Below are 15,965 nucleotides of genomic sequence, written 5' to 3' on the forward strand. Positions count from 1 at the left end.
CGGCGCCGCCATGGCCGCCTGAGGGCGCGGGGGGCGGAGCCTCCCCGGCCGAGCGCACCAATCGCGGCGCCGCCATGGCCGCCTGAGGCGCGGGGGGCGGGGCCTCCCCGGCCGAGCGCACCAATCGCGGCGCCGCCATGGCCGCCTGAGGGCGCGGGGGGGCGGGGCCTCCCCGGCCGAGCGCACCAATCGCGGCGCCGCCATGGCCGCCTGAGGGCGCGGGGGGCGGAGCCTCCCCGGCCGAGCGCACCAATCGCGGCGCGCCATGGCCGCCTGAGGGCGCGGGGGGCGTGGCCTCCCCGGCCGAGCGCACCAATCGCGGCGCCGCCCTCGAGGCCCCGCCCCGCCTCCTGACCCCCGCTCTCCCGGTGGCGGCAAGATGGCGGCGGCCATGGCGTGGCTGCGGCGCGGCGCCTGCGGCCCGGCCCGGCGGTGAGCGCGGCCCCGGGGAGCGCGCGGCGCTGGGCGCAGCGGGGGACGGGCGGGACAGCGCTCCGGGGCAGCGCTCCGGGAGGGGAGCGGCGCGGGCGCAGCCCGTGACGGTGTTGCCGGTGTCCCTCAGGTGCGGGCTGGCGGCCGGCCGCAGCTACAGCGGCGGCGGCGCCTATCCCAGCGTGTCGCTGGCCTGCCCGCTGCCCGGCGTGCCCAAGGCCGTGTTCGCCGCGGCCGAGAGCCGGGAGCGCTTCGAGACGCGGGTGACGGTGCTGGAGAACGGGCTCCGCGTCGCCTCGCAGAACAAGTTCGGGCAGTTCTGCACCGTGGGCAGTGAGTACCGGGCCGGCGGCACCTCGGGCCCCCCAGCCCCGGCTGGGAGCAGACGGGGTCTGAAAGTCACGCTGCTTTGTTCTCTTCTTCACGCCAGTTCTGGTAAATTCGGGATCAAGACACGAAGCGAAATACTTCAGTGGTATCTCCCACTTCTTGGAGAAACTGGCGTTTTCTGTGAGTACTGCCCTGCAATGCCCAGGGCAGGGAGGGACAGCAGCCAGGGACGGCCTGGCCTGCAGGAGCTGCTAAAACATTGGTGACAGCATTGCCAGTCACAGAATCTTAATTACTTATTAATTGTCATGACTGTAATTATAATTTGGAAGTCTTTGTGGTTTCACCTCCAAGGTCAGGTGGAGGTTTCACCTGCAAACCATTCAACTGAAAGAACATAGAAGATGCTCTGGGTTACATTGAAGGGTTATAAAAATTGTTGCTTTACTGGTTTATAACACTGGTATCTTCTTCCTTAGTCCACAGCTCAGTTTGGCAGCAAAGATGAAATTCTCCTCACCCTAGAGAAGCATGGAGGGATTTGTGACTGCCAGGCATCCAGGTGAGCTGCTCCTTCTCCTGCTGTTACCTGGGTGTTGTAGCACTGACAGCACTTTGAGTCTCTTTTTCTGCTCTGGAGCAGGAAAAGCCATTTTTTTGTTCCCAAGCAGCAGAAATCTGTTTGTTTGAGCTGCTGGGAAGCTACAAAAGTGAGCCTGAAAGGATGATATAATTCTGATTTATTTCATTTCAGAAGCATTTAATGATTAAAACAGCTTGACCCCAGAAGTGACTTCTCAGTGGAGAACCAGTTTGTTTTTTTTTGTTGCAGGGACACCATCATGTATGCAGTGTCAGCTGATGCCAGAGGTCTGGACACTGTGGTCAACTTGCTGGCTGATGTAACACTCCAGCCCAGGTTATCAGGTCTGGCAACACAATCCTCTGCCTCAAAAAAAAACCCCATTTCCAGCACATTTCTTGCTCAGAATTCTCTGAGAAGTGACCTTGCAGCAGCTGGGTGTTTTGTGTAGGGGCTGCCATGCCTTGCTGTGTCTCATTGCAGATGAGGAAATTGAGATGACCCGAATGGCCATAAGGTTTGAGCTGGAGGATCTGAACATGAGACCTGACCCAGAACCTCTGCTGACAGAGATGATCCACGCGGTAACACACTGCCAGCCCCACCCTGCCTGCAGCCTCCTGCTGCACTCTCTTCCTCGTGCTTTTTGCCAGCTTCAGGGTTTGTTTTAGGTTGTTCTAAAAGCAGGTTTTTTTTGTTATTCAGTTTCTGTGATGGCAGAATTTGGCTGTGCCTTCATTCAAAAATCCAGCATTTTCCACATGGGGGAGATTCTAACCCAAACTAAAAAAAAAAACAACAAACCCTGTCTGTAACTTCTCTTTGTTGATGTGGGTGACAAAATGTTACTGAGTTACACTGACGTCTCTCAGACTGGGACTTAATTCCAAAGCAAAAAGAGGTTTAGAGAGGGATTTAGAGAAAAGATGATGTTTGTGACTTTAATATATCTTCCCTTTTAGGCAGCCTTCAGAGACAACACAGTGGGACTGAACAGGTTCTGCCCCGTGGAAAACACAGACAAAATCAACCGGGACGTGCTGCACTCCTACCTGAGCAGTTACTACACCCCAGACAGGATGGTGCTGGCTGGGGTGGGCATTGAGCACGAGCACCTGGTGGAGTGTGCCAGGAAATACCTGCTGGGGGTGCAGCCCGTGTGGGGCTCTGGGCAGGGCAGGGCTGTGGACAGGTCTGTGGCTCAGTACACCGGAGGCATCATCAAGGTACGTGGTGGAGGTGGCATCCACCTTGCTGGGATTTGCTGATTTCTCTCCAGGCTTTTTGCTTTTCATGAGTATGAGCCCAAACTGGCCAATGGCAGCTGTTAACTGGGTGGTGTGATAATTATTGGGAATGTATCAAACTGGGTACAGCAGCTGTGAAAATTGGTGTTAATAATCTGTCTGCCTTTCCCACAGGTTGAAAAAGACATGTCAGATGTGAGTCTGGGCCCTACTCCCATCCCAGAGCTCACCCACATCATGATTGGGTTAGAAAGCTGTTCATTTTTAGTAAGTATTAACCTAAAATCCTTCATTTTGCATGACCTATACTTGGAGAATCCCAGGATCACTGATTCATTTCACAAACATTGACATTTTTGCTGCTGCACATCAAAACAAGCAGCATTTCCCAGGACATTTTGCTGAAGGCCTTGACCTTCACACTGCTCTTGTGCTGTGTTTTTTTCCTCCCCTTTACTCACCCAAGAGCTCTGCCATTACCTGAGTTTTTCTGTTCCAATCCAGGAGGACGATTTCATTCCTTTTGCAGTGCTGAACATGATGATGGGAGGTGGTGGCTCTTTTTCAGCTGGAGGGCCTGGCAAGGGCATGTTCACCAGGCTGTACCTCAATGTGCTCAACAGGTTGGTTTATCTTGCTGTTTAAGGGGTGGCAGAAACAATCCTGTAGCAGGTTTACATGGAAAAAAAAAAAAAAAACCAACCCCACCAGGTTTTGCAACAGTTTTTTCTGCTTGGAATGTGGGACTGGTGTGTAAGTTGGCATTTTGTGAGGGTGAAAGTAAAGGGCAGAAGTGACCAGGAATTCTGGGTTTTTATCTGCTAGTCCTGTCCATGCTTTAATCTGGGAATATTAACAGGATTGGCTGTGTATTGTCCTGGGTTTGGTTTCAAAGATTCAAGTGCAGAGAAGGCAGTGGATGCCACATGCATAAATTATCAGAGGTAGGGACTGACAATTCTCATTGCACTGCTGACAATCCTGAAAGTGCACTAGGAGGGTGCTCACTGTCCAGGTTGAATTTTTACATGGTAAATTCTGGGTTTTCAATTTGAAAATACTGTTTGTGTACTCACAGGCACCACTGGATGTACAATGCCACCTCTTACCACCACAGCTATGAGGACACAGGTCTCTTGTGTATCCATGCCAGTGCAGATCCAAAACAGGTACAGAGTCCTGTCCTCAGAGACAGGAGTCCCTAAACAGTAACCACCACATCACTCAGTACCAGAGAGTTCTGGGCACACAGGAAGCATTCTTCTGATCTTCTTTCCATGGTCTGTTTTCCCCAGGTTCGGGAGATGGTGGAAATCATCACCAGGGAATTCATCCTCATGGCAGGAGCAGTGGGAGAGGTCAGCAGCACATTTGAGTTTGCAGATGGTCTTGGAGATAAAATAATCCCTGGAAGTGTCCCAAGGCCAGGCTGGACAGGGATTGGAGCAATCTGGGATAGTGGAAGGTGGCCTTGCCCTGGCAGGGGGTGGAAGTGGATGAATTTAAGGTCCCTTCCAACCCAATGCACTGACTGTGCTAGAATGGATTTCTATGGATAATTTTGTTACATGTTTCTGTAAAAGAACACAGCAACATTAGCAATGCATCCACAAAGAGAGATGTGTCTGCAGAACCCTTGTACTACAGAGCAGCAACCAGATTTTTATTTTTTTTATTTCCTGCTCATTCACAGGTGGAACTTGAGAGAGCAAAGACACAGCTCAAGTCCATGCTCATGATGAACCTGGAGTCTCGGCCAGTGATCTTTGAAGACGTGGGGAGGCAGGTTTTGGCAACAAACACAAGGAAGCTACCTCATGAGCTCTGTGCCCTCATCAGTGAGTAGACAAAGCTTTGCATCGTGGGCAAATATTCTTCTAGCACTGATGAAAGCCTGGGGGCATAAATACTATACAGAAATACATTTCAAACTGAGCTTAATTGCTTTCAAGCTAACTCAGGACTCATTTTAGTCAGGAGGAAGGGAAAATGAGAATCATGGTAGAGAAGATACGGAGTCAGTTTTCTGAGCATCAGCCTAAAGCTGCTTTGTGCTGTTCACAGTGGAGGTGTCACAGCTCTGCCTTTTTTCTGTCTGCAGGTCAGGTGAAACCCACTGATATCAAGAGGGTGGTGACTAAGATGCTGCACAAGAAGCCAGCAGTGGCTGCCCTGGGTGACCTGACAGATCTGCCCACCTATGAGCACATCCAGGCCGCGCTCTCCAGCAAGGACGGGCGGCTCCCGCGGCTCTACCGCCTCTTCCGATAGAGCAGCCCTCCCCTCCTGCCCCACTCAAAACCCCTCCTTTTCTCATGCTTTGGGTTTTTTTTTTAATTCTCATGTTGCTGTATCACCCTCCCTCCCCCCCAGTGCTCCCAGGCATTCTGTGCAACCATGGAGCTGAGCAAAGCTGCTTTGGAGCACTGGATTGTGAAGAGCTGGGTAAGGAGCTGGCTCTGGAGGAGGAGATTGACCCTCTGACTTGGTTACAAGAGAAGATGGGTGTTGACACCCTTCTCTTGGCTTTGGGGAGAACAGAGCAAGCCAAAATATTCTTCACTACAATGAAAGCACATCTCTGAGCAGTCAGTCATTGTCTCTTCATCACCCCAGCAGTGGAAGTGGGGCTGTCACATGAGTGCCCTTCCTGAGGAATGTGTGGCACCTTAAACATCTTGGCTTACATGTCTGAATACAAAGAATATTTTTAACTGTTACCAAGGTGAATAAAGACTTGGTCAGACTGAATTAGGAAAATAATAGTTACTGTCCCTGTGAAGTTAGGCAAAAAGTTTCCTGCAATCCAGGTTTTGTTGCAAATCATGGATCCATTCCATCAGTGTAATTCACCATCTGACAAGGAGTCACCCACCTGGGAATAATTTCATCATCTTGCTAGAGCTCCAAGGAAAGCAGACCCATGACAGAACCAATTTTCTGTGGAGTTCCTCTGCAGAGGTGCTGTACATAATGGACACTTACTTGAGAATGAGATAAATTCTGTTCTTCAGGTTTTTCACTTGGACATGAACTGTGCTAAAGAATAAAAGTTCTTTCCCTCCAGAGTTGCTATACAAACAGTTATTAAAGGAGTTGCTGCTGCTGCACCTGAAACTTGTGCCTCATTTCCTCAGTGTCACCCAGATGGACTTAAGGCCTTGCAAGAAGAAGACACAGTCTCACAGCAGAGGTGTGGCACAGCTGGAAGTCAAGATAACAAAATCACAGCATTTAGAAACAGTATCTTGACACCACGTCACAGCCAAGTGCCACACGAGTGACACGCCGAAGAAATGGAGACTCAAAAGAGGAATAAAACACTGGATTTGTATAATCCCCCAATACATGGGTTTAAAAATACAAGACAGCTGCACTGCAGCTCTTCACTGCTAGATGTGTAAGGAGCAATCCAGCTGGGAGGAGAGCACTGTGAGGCTGCTGGTACCTGCTTTACCCCATCCTGTCCTCGTGCAACTCAAAGGAAACGGTGCATTGCTTCCTGCAGAGCTCACAGTGTGGGAGTCCTGTTCAGTTCTTGTGTATGCTTGTGAGGAAATAAAGAGATCTCTGAACAACCAGGGCAAGTAGTAAGAGTTCTGAAATTCATCTGCCAAGGGTTTCCTGAACTGGCAAGTGGAGCATGCTTTGTTCAATGCAAACAATTACAGAGAAATCTGTCCCACCCCTCCAATTGAAGAAAAATGGCCCAGGTCACCCAAACACACACCATGCAAAGAACTCTGGTTCTGACAACAATAAAAGCTGGTTCTCAGTTAAGGTATTGCATTTATTTATTTTTTATTCCTTTAAAAAGAAAGGAAATCCAAATACCTGATGGCTACAGACAGGTCAGTGCCATAAATGTACCGCAGAACAGGAGCCTGTCTTGGACAGGTTGCATAGTCAGCAGCACTTCTTGCAAGGTGTTTGCATGATGTTTCAGGTCCTAAGGTGATTAATGATCCCATCTGTGCCCACGAGGAGTTCTTAGTTATTAGCTGTACTTAATGTTTTATCAGTGCCATACTGGTCCTTGTAGGATATATAGCCTTAAGACAACACTACTTCAAAAATAGCAAGTTACTCACAGTTTACTGATCTGGAAAAATAAAACCAAAAGGAATTGACTGTGATTGGAGGTAATGGAGCTGTGTGGAGCTGAGTGCCTGCAGTTGCTCTGCAAACCTCCCTGGTGCACTCACTTGGCATCACTTTGGTGAAGCATCACACAGTGCCCCTGTCTCAGATAAATTCCAACTGCTGCTGCTGAAGGCAGGTAGTGCTTAATCAGCCCTGGGGAGGACAAGTGAGTTCAGGAAGGGACTGCTTCAAGCAGTCTCAGCAGACAAATATATGGCCTGAGAGTTTGGTTTTACCCCCTTAGTAATAGAAGGCCTATAGAATGATTATTGAAAGGCAATGTTTCTACACTGCAATGTACAGGAGTACATTCACATACAATTTGCTGTAGAGGACCCAAAAAGGCCAACACAGGAGCACCATCCATACACAGGATTGCCATGAACTGGTCCCTGTTACTCCTTGTACAGAATAGCAACACTTGGCTACAGAGAAGGAGCAAACTCAACCCCACACTGGATGGAAGTTAATCTGACCAAACCAAAGAGACAAACAAAGAATTCACCTTTCTGCAGACTCTTCTTGGGTCCCCTGCCCTGGGTGATGCCAGTTCCAGCAGCTGTGCCCCTGCATGGAGGGGAGCCAAAGGTCTGCACCCAGTGGCTTCCTAAGACAGTCTGGTTAAAAAGAAATCAATTGCACCAGTTGGGATGGATGTTTTAAATAACTTGACTCCTTTTCTTCGGCAGAAGCACTTGAGCTACATGGATTAGCTCATGCAAATGAATCCAGGATGAGGTTTAAGACATTCTTCACAAGCCACAGCAACTGCCAGAGGTGCTTATGCAGACAATTCCCTGCAGAGTTTGCCATGGCCTGAAATCCTCTTTTGGGGCACCTCTACCACAAGCACTGCAGAGCTTTCAGCTCAGGAAATGCTACATATGCTGCTGGATCTTTGGTCCTTTTGTTCACGGCGTTTCAGGAGCTCCCTTGTAGCCCTCCTCCTTATTCCAATTAAATACAGATCTCTGTCAAACAGCCCTGCAGCCAGGGGGATGCTGCAACAGGAACACAAGCCAGCAGGTCAGGGCATACATAAATTCTTGTTTGACCAGCATTTCCCTATTATTTCATACAACCAAGGGCACAAACCTGATTTTTACTTTCTTAAGGCATTCAGCTACTGCTGGGGGAGGAACATGAGTTTTTCTTCCACAGCAACAAGTTAAAGTTTTTCACAATAGTTTAAAATGCTGGTTGTAAAAGGGAAATGTACTTTAAATTTCAGCATGAACTGCTTTCATATATAGAGAACTTTCTTCCTGACTTAAACTAAAACCCACTCATTTGAAAAGCTAAACCAGGTTACTGCTAACTTGGTGTCTTCACTGGTGTGGTTCATCTCAACAATTCTTACCTTGGTTGTTTTAGAGAGGCCAGAGGAAACCTGAGCAGCTCAGCACACACTGCTATTTAATGGGTATTTAATACCCAGAAACAAAAATTTCCATTGTAATTGCACTGCTGATCAAATACTTTGAGAAACCACTTTTCTAGATATTCAGGTCTTGAAATCCCTGACCATGTTACTCACAAAAAAGAGAATCATTCCAAACCAAATTTTCTAAGGAGTTCTACTAATACAACATACAGTAGGACATTAGAACTTGGGAGGATCTCAGAATACTCCACTGACATCCAGCTGTGCTGAACTGCAGCCACCACTGGGGAGGGAAAACACAACTGATCCTAAAAGGGGAAAGAGGAAAAGAGGAAAGCTGCCCATGCTTATAGGGAAAACAGAGAGCTGCATCTCAGACAAAACACAGATTTCTATTCCTTTCCTGTGGGCTCTGTTTATCCCCCTCAGAAGGATTAAGGCAGCAGGGATTTCAGCTGTCAGTGCAAGGTTTAAGCCCTCACTGCTCTGCCCACCAGCATGCACTGGGTAAAACCCAAAGAAGCCAGCAGGGATAGACACAGGAGAATATCCTGGGGATCTCTGGAGCCAGGAGCAATGCTGTGCAGCTGCAGGAGGTACTCACTTGTCTCTGCCAGGCCTGACTTTGACACGAAACAAGGCAAACACAGGCCGGTGGTCGGAGGTTCTGATGACAGGGCAGGAGGAGTATTTGACAGCCTGGATGTCGTCCTTGTAGCGGCTGCGGAACACGACCCGGTCCTGGAGGCACGACAGAGGGACACTGATGGGGACTCCAGCACAAGAGACAAATCCATTCATGCATCACACTCCACTTAATGAAATTAATGTGTCCTTGGATGGGGATCCATTCATGAAGTGTCTGATCCCAACAGTTGTTCTGTGCCAGCTCTGAGCACTCAGGATGTAAGGCAGGGAAAACACAGTGAACAGCCTGTGACAAACTCTCCCTTTGCCCACAGATTCAACAATTCTTTCTTCCACATGTCCCAGCTGCCCTTAAGCAACAAATCTCAGCACAAGTGAATCCCCTTTGACTTGTGAAATCATCCCTTACCGTGTAGGAGGGAGTCCTTTGTTTGGAAGTGGAATCGTAGCTGTCCTTTCCTATGTCAAACTTGTAGGAAGGACGGAAATGGATATCAGCCTCTTGGAACCCTTTGAAAATAGACCCTGTAAGGGAAGGGGAGAACAGCATGAACAAACTTCTTCCTGAGAACTGGGCACTGTGTCTACTAATGCTGGCTAGAAACAACAGCCATGTACATCCCAGAAAAACCTGGGCTTGGGCTCCAGTCCTGACATGGAGAGGATAAAAAACAGCCAGTGGCTGTTAAGCCAGTGGTCAGTTAAACAAAGACCTGGTCCATGCACTTCTCCTTCCACTGAAAGCTTGTGCTGCTTTGCAGATGCTGTTCAAATCTAAATTCCCTGGACACTGGGACAGAATGATGCCCAGGTTATGGAGGAGTCAGATGAAACAGCAGCAAATGGCTTGGGAGGTCACATTAAACAGAGCAAACTGCTACAGCCCAAGGTCCCTTGACACACTGCCACTGTATTTGCCAGCTGCTGACCTCCTTTTCTAGGGAACTTAACCAAAGAAAGCAGGAGAGGTCTCCAGGAGATGGGGACTGGGCTGACATGACTCCTGTGTGTAGCTATCTCTGTTTCTGGAGAGGAGGGAGACAAGCAGCTGCCCCTTACCCCGACTCATCTCACTGGTGAGCTGGTCATACAGCAGCAGCCTGGACACATCTGTGTGGGGCTGCTGGTTCAGGATGGAATCCACAGTCTCCCGGTCCTTATTCAGCCGGAAGTTGAAGTCACCAAACCAGAAAACTTCATCAAACCGAGTTGTGACATCACCTGCAAATTCACACCACAAGTGTTCAAGGGATGCTGCTGAATGAGTTTGAGGAATAGGAAGAAATTCTTTCTTTCACTATCTGGAGGTGTGATATTGAGTGTTTTCTACCTGTGATCACCACTCAATGTGGTAATTAACAACCCAGAAGAGAAATGTTAAAAACCATAGAAAAAGCTGAAAAGAAACCAAACTATCTATAGGACCTAATACCAGAGGGGACACAAAAAGCTCATGCCACACTGAAGATAAAGAGTATATTCAATTTCCTAGTAAAAGGACCTAATTATTTATCTAGGCATCAAGTTGTCAGCACAGTATTACAAAACAATAATGGACTTTGGCAAACAATGCTCTGACCTTTGCATATGCAAAGTGACATAAGGCTTACTCTCTTAAATTTTGAAATAAAGTATTTCCTAATTGCTCTAGCAAACACCTGGAAAGTGAAACACATCTGTAATATTCATAATAATTAAACTAAAATTATCATATTGCTAAAAAAAATGCATCACGTAAAAATTCCCTTTTGAATTTTCCCTCTCCCATTTCATTTTTTTTCTCAATTTCCCAATTTCAAGAAAAAATAAAAAAGAAATCATGGGACTAATAACCATCCTCAGGCTGTTTTTACAGTCTCAAGTGATCACTCTTCTTGTCTCTTTCTCAGTGCAGACTGAGAGACAATCACAGCCTCTGCTGCTCTGGGCTCCCCAAGCTCACAGTTTCACACTTACTAGAACTGGATCGATATGGATTTGTGTCTGGAACATTCTTGGGAAGTGTAAGGGCTTGAATGGTTTTATTGTAGTCCAGTTTCCTCTCATTCACTTTACTGTCCCCAGCTGCAAGACACAAAGCCCATTACTGTCAACAATGAATCATTTTCATTCAATGACCATCTCTGGTTATACCAGGAGCTTCCAAAGGGTATCAGACATTTTCCACATGTAAAATGTGACACTCTGGGAGTGTCTGCACTGAATAATGATGGCAGAAAAAATGTGGAAAAGGGGATACAATGGTGCAGAGTTAATTTCTGTTTCCATAAACAGAGTTCTTGTGTAAGTTTGTTACCAAACAATCCTCCTCCCTTATCCTTCTCAGCTCAGCAATCCTGAGCTTTGGCTTCAGCCTGTCCTGCTTTTTCACCTCTGTACTCCCTCCCCTCCTCTCTCAACCAGGACAGTTGTAGCAAGACTGCAAATATCTCACATGTGAAGTGGGAGGTGATGAAGAGAAAAGAGGTCCCAAAAAACGTGAAGCTGATTCCCAGAGCTCCCTTGGTTTTGATCTGAGACACGATTCGAGTCGTCACCGTGGCGTACTCCACTTCTGGAAGGAGGAAAAAAAAAAAATGCTTCTGGCAGTGAGCAGGGAGGTTAGGAGAGGGAGCAAAGAGCAAGGCACAGGCTGGCACACACCTGAGCAGAACCAGATGAGGTCCCTGCGGATGAACACGGACATGTAGAGCACCCCATGGGCAGCTGAGTGCAGCAGCACATAGTGCGGGCCCAGCGTCTCCTGCAGGCGGATCTCCCACTCCCTCCTGCAGGAAACAACAACAGCTGCAGCACACACAGCACAGGAGACAACAACCAGCACAGCACAGCATTTAGATCATTATGTACAGGTTGATTTATTGCTTATTTTTAATTATATATTTTAAGACTAATTCTCAAGTACCGGTGATTGGTTGCTGTTCGGGATTTCGCTGCTCACTTTTATTTCGGGTTTTTTAATCTCAGTATTCTGGGTTTTAGCTCCTTCTCTCTTGATTTAGCATAATTTATGTTTTAGTGGTTTTGAAGGGTCTTAACAAGTTGCAGAAAAACACTTAAAAATGGTTCATCTCGTGCATTTGTTGAAAACATTGGTTTAAACGAAGAAATATACAGAAAAACAACTAAGTGTGTGAAGAAACAGCAAAATATGCAGAAAAACAACTAGGCAGCAAAATATGGAGAAAAACAGTTAAATATAGTTTGGCTGGTGAATACAATACAGAGCATGGCTTGGACTTGTTCAGACATGGCACTGTGGCACAGACTTGTTTAGTATTTTCTGTTATTTTCTCCTCTAAATCCCATTTTTTCTGGTGCTCATGCAATAGAATTTGGTCTTGTTAAATGGGTTGATTATTGAAAATATTAGGAATATAATGAAGACTATTTCTAGTCTAATTCACAGCAAAATGATTAGTTAGCAATAAAAGAAGATGGTTCATTACATTGTTTTTGCTACCTGTCTGGACAGCCTTCTTGAACCCCAATGACATACATGTCCTGGGCAAAGTCTGGATCTGTTGGCAATAAGAAGTCATCCAGATTCACTGGAAGTTCCTATTACACAAGAAATTTAAAACAAAAAGAAAGAAAAGAAAAGCAGTATTAGTTATGCAAAGATTTACTAGAAAAATACCTTGTAATTTGACAAAGATGATGACTCAGGCTGACAAGGAACAGAGTCATGAAAAGCATCACCTCAGTCCTCTCAGAAGAGCTGGGGTATTTTTATTGCTGCCAAAGGACCTGTGAAGATTTTGGGCACCCACCTTCTGTCCCTGCATGTTCCAGGTGGCCACAAAGATTCCCATATTCCTGTCAGGGAAATATCTGCTGAGTTCTTCTGCTCCCAGTAAGGCACCACTTGCCAGAAGGCTGCCTTCCAAATAGCTCCTGTGGACAGAGGACCCAAAAAAGAGCACCTAAGGAAAGGGCACAGCAGCTGGGATATTGATGTGTAATGTTTGAATCTTGAAGTAATCACAAATATACCTTGAAGAAGAAGGAATTTATTATTTATAAATTGTTCTGCCTGCCTGAAATTCCTTCCAAAGCCAGGACACGAGGGTGAGGCTGATGCTGTTCAAGTTCTGTGATGAGAAGACTGAAGCCATCCAAAGTCTTCAGCCCCACTAAAACTCATCCAGAAACAGAACAAAGGAATTGGTTTATAACCTCAGGTTGCCCAGAGCAGCTGTGGCTGGCCCTGGTGGCACTGGATGAGCTTTGAGGTCCCTTCCACTGAAATAATTTTGTGATTCTGATACCATTAAACTTGAGTACCTTGAAGCAGCTCAGCTTACTTCAAACATAAAAACAGCTCCACCATTCCCAGTGCTCTGGCATCAGGTTTCTCCTAGCCAAAAATTCAAACTCACATCCTTCCTTCAATTCAGCTCATCAAATAAACGTCAAGAAAATAATTTACTGAGCCTGAGGTCTCAAAATATCCTCTTTGGGAAGGACAGACACAGCACCTGACTCTCTGAAAGGACACACTTACAGAGGTGAGGGATGCTGGCACAGGGACTGCATGTTGAATAAGCATTTTTAATCTTGCTTAAGCTCTGCAAATAATGATGAGAGAATAATGTCAGGGAGTTCTGGGCAACCCAACACTGCCCACCTGGCTCTAGCTGCTTTAGGGAGGAATGAGGAAGAAAACCCTCATGGCAAATAAGTAACAATCTATTTTTGGGGCTTTTTTACCAGCTAGTAACACATGAATTTATCTCAGAATTACTTCCTTTTTACTAATGACTCCCACGCTTCAGATCAATGATTACAATTTTCTCTCCTGGAGAAGCAGGGGCAGAGGAGTTCCTGTGGAATACTGGAGTAGTTCCCAGCACATAATTTGATCCTGCCAGAAACCAAACAAGTGCAACATCTGCTCAGCACTTCATAGGACTGTGATAATGCTGCATGACAATCTCAATTTAAAGTATCTGGTGTTTTTTTTTTTCTGTAATTTATCATTTGGGTTCAAGCCCAATGTATTTTTAGGTTTTTCTAAAGAAACATTTTCCCCAACTGCTGGCACGCACAGCCACTGCTTCTTAATTCTCAAACCAGATTATGTTAATATTACAAGCAAACTGACTCGTTATTTATGAAAATACTTATCTAAAAGGAGCAAACGCAGACTATTTGCACTGATCTCTTCATCTTCCAACTCTCTGCACAGCAGGTTAAATAACACAGAACAGCTTTTATGCTTTCCCAGGAGCTCAGAAGCTCCCAGCCCCTGCCCAGTGGGATCCTGCTCCCTGCTGATACCCCACAAAGCAGGAGGAGAGCTGGGGCTGCCCTACCTGCTGCGCACATCCTTGGCTCGGATGGGAGTGAGCACGCTGAAGGTGGATTTCATGGAATCTGTGGAGCAGTTGTCATAGGGCGTCCCATTGCCCTGCAGCCTGGAGTCGCTGAGGCTGCTGCTCACCCTCCCAAACTTGTGCTGAGAATAATGTCGGTAATCCAGACAATCTGAGTCGATCCTATTAGCTGTCCTCAGCGAGTGGGAGGCCACGTTGAGCTCCATGGGGGGCAGGGGGCGGGCCGGCATGATTTGGGACAGGCGGGGTTTGCCCCCCGCGAACCCCTTGCCCCGCAGGAGCCCCCCAAAGGCACTGGAGATCTCGGAGGCTCGTTTGCCCAGGTCCGAGGCACCTCCTCTGCTTTTCCCTCCGGGACTGGCTTCCAAGGCGTCTGGTGAACTGTGCAAGGAGTCCTGCTGGCAGCAGGGATTGCAGGGGCTGGCCCTGCCCCGGGTGGGAGGGCTGGGGGACGCTTCCTGCAGGGAACCATTGGAGGAGCTCGTATCGTTGGGATCAGTCAGACTTTCCTGGCTCGTCCTAAATCGTCTCCACTTCCTCCAGCTCTTCTCATCCAGGGATGCAGCACGTTCCAGCCGGGGCTTCCGAGGGGGCCTTGGAGTGATGGATCTAATTTTCATATTGGCTTTGAGATCTTCTGGCAGAAGCTTTAAGGTCTCACTTATGGGCGTGCCTATTTTTGGAGGTGTCCCATCACCCCCAGCCTCCTTTTTGGCTGCTTTTCCAGCTTTTTTTGCCTGCAGGTCCTGCACTGCTCCACCCTCCATGCTCCGAGTAAGACACACCCTTGAGTGCTGCGGAAACCCATTTGGAGTACTCATTGTCCCCCAGGTACCGGCTGTGGATGCGGCCCCAGATGAAAAATTCCTCAAAGCATAGTTTCCTTCCCTTTATCACCCTGTGGGTTCACAGGGCTTTACTCAGCCAGCAAGACATGGGAATCGCAGACAGCTCAGCCTTTAGCTGGGGATGAAGGGCAGGTGAATGTGCAGGCAGATGCATTGTCTGCAAAATTCCAAGACTTGGGATACCTGGATTCCCCCGAGAGAAAGATATAAGAAGGGAAAGTTATCGAGCTGTGCACTTGATCAGAAAGCATCTTCTTGCTGGACCTCCCTTTAGCACAACTCACACCTTAACGTGACCTTGTTAGAAAATCACTGGATTTTTTCCCGTTTTCTCCCCCAGAAGCAGAGCAGAGAGCCGTGCAGGCATCAGGGCTGTGTACACCCTTCTTTAAGGAAAGGCTGCGCGCCCTGTTAGCACGAAAGGAAATTCAGGCTGCACAGAAAGCACAGCTCGCTGTCCTTGCTGCACACACGGCGCCGCCAGCACCGGCTGCCCGAGGCCAGGAAATTTCCAGTGATGCCACAGCCGGGAAAAATCGCTGCCGCCTCCTCCTGCCTTGCACCAAACCCGCTCCGAGAAAACACCCCAGGGGCGGCTTTAGGGTACGGAAAAGGGCTTCGAGTGCATTTCTACACGGGATCGGCTTCCCCCGGCCCGGGGAGGGAAACAACACGCGGTGAGAGCGGCGCAGAGCGCGGCTTCGGCGCTGAGGGGCCGCGCAGGACGGAGCGACCCCGGCCCTCGCCCTCACCCTCACAACGGCCGCCCCTTCCCCGCCGCCGCAGCCCGGCTCTCACCGGTCCCTCACGGTCCCTCAGGGCTCCTCCCCGCTGTCCGTGGCCGCGGCTCGCTGCCGGTGCCCGTTTCCGTGCCGGTCCCCGTGCGGCCGCCCCGGCCCGGCCGTGGCAACGGCGGCAGCGCTGGGCCCGCCCCGCCCGCAGCGCCCCCGGCGGCCGGAGGAGTGCGCGGCAGCGGCGTTTAAATCAGCTTAAAGCAAACGTGTTATGCTT

The 15,965-nt window shown here is 48.4% G+C and overlaps 2 protein-coding genes across 3 annotated transcripts; one reads left to right on the top strand and one right to left on the bottom strand.

The window, feature by feature from the left end:
- The first annotated feature begins 376 nt into the window (after positions 1-376).
- Positions 377-6,372, top strand: PMPCA (peptidase, mitochondrial processing subunit alpha). The gene is made up of 13 exons (XM_079324302.1): positions 377-432; positions 563-765; positions 863-942; positions 1,242-1,324; positions 1,595-1,689; positions 1,829-1,929; positions 2,308-2,571; positions 2,767-2,859; positions 3,097-3,215; positions 3,671-3,761; positions 3,888-3,950; positions 4,286-4,430; positions 4,694-6,372. Exons 1-13 carry the CDS (start codon positions 380-382, stop codon positions 4,861-4,863), a joined length of 1,560 nt encoding a protein of 519 aa, XP_079180428.1. The 5' UTR covers positions 377-379; the 3' UTR covers positions 4,864-6,372.
- Positions 6,373-6,376: 4 nt separating this feature from the next.
- On the bottom strand, positions 6,377-15,853 carry INPP5E (inositol polyphosphate-5-phosphatase E). Of its 2 annotated transcripts, none has more exons than XM_079324300.1 (11): positions 15,764-15,853; positions 14,086-15,137; positions 12,541-12,664; positions 12,231-12,328; positions 11,411-11,535; positions 11,202-11,321; positions 10,724-10,831; positions 9,827-9,988; positions 9,177-9,292; positions 8,724-8,860; positions 6,377-7,736 (listed from the first exon to the last, which is right to left on the bottom strand). In XM_079324300.1, the coding sequence occupies exons 2-11, from the start codon at positions 14,925-14,927 to the stop codon at positions 7,604-7,606; spliced, it is 1,965 nt and encodes a 654-aa protein (XP_079180426.1). In that variant the 5' UTR covers positions 14,928-15,137; positions 15,764-15,853; the 3' UTR covers positions 6,377-7,603. The 2 variants fall into 2 exon arrangements, with proteins under 2 accessions (XP_079180426.1, XP_079180427.1); XM_079324301.1 differs by having other exon boundaries at positions 15,707-15,844.
- Between the last annotated feature and the right edge of the window lie 112 nt (positions 15,854-15,965).

This window comes from Erithacus rubecula (genome assembly GCF_903797595.1).
Source record: "Erithacus rubecula genome assembly, chromosome: 21".
NCBI classification, from domain to species: Eukaryota; Metazoa; Chordata; class Aves; order Passeriformes; family Muscicapidae; genus Erithacus; species Erithacus rubecula.

Bases quoted from the DNA above. Each gene is read 5' to 3' on its own strand.
- INPP5E (XM_079324300.1), bottom strand. From the start codon at position 14,927: ATGAGTACTCCAAATGGGTTTCCGCAGCACTCAAGGGTGTGTCTTACT. The intron at 12,665-14,085 runs GTAGGGCAGCCC...CTCTGTCCACAG, and splicing joins GCCAAGGATGTGCGCAGCAG to GAGCTATTTGGAAGGCAGCC. The intron at 9,293-9,826 runs GTAAGGGGCAGC...CTTCCCTTACAG, and splicing joins CACCAGTGAGATGAGTCGGG to GGTCTATTTTCAAAGGGTTC.
- PMPCA (XM_079324302.1), top strand. From the start codon at position 380: ATGGCGGCGGCCATGGCGTGGCTGCGGCGCGGCGCCTGCGGCCCGGCC. The intron at 1,930-2,307 runs GTAACACACTGC...CTTCCCTTTTAG, and splicing joins TGACAGAGATGATCCACGCG to GCAGCCTTCAGAGACAACAC. The intron at 3,951-4,285 runs GTCAGCAGCACA...GCTCATTCACAG, and splicing joins TGGCAGGAGCAGTGGGAGAG to GTGGAACTTGAGAGAGCAAA.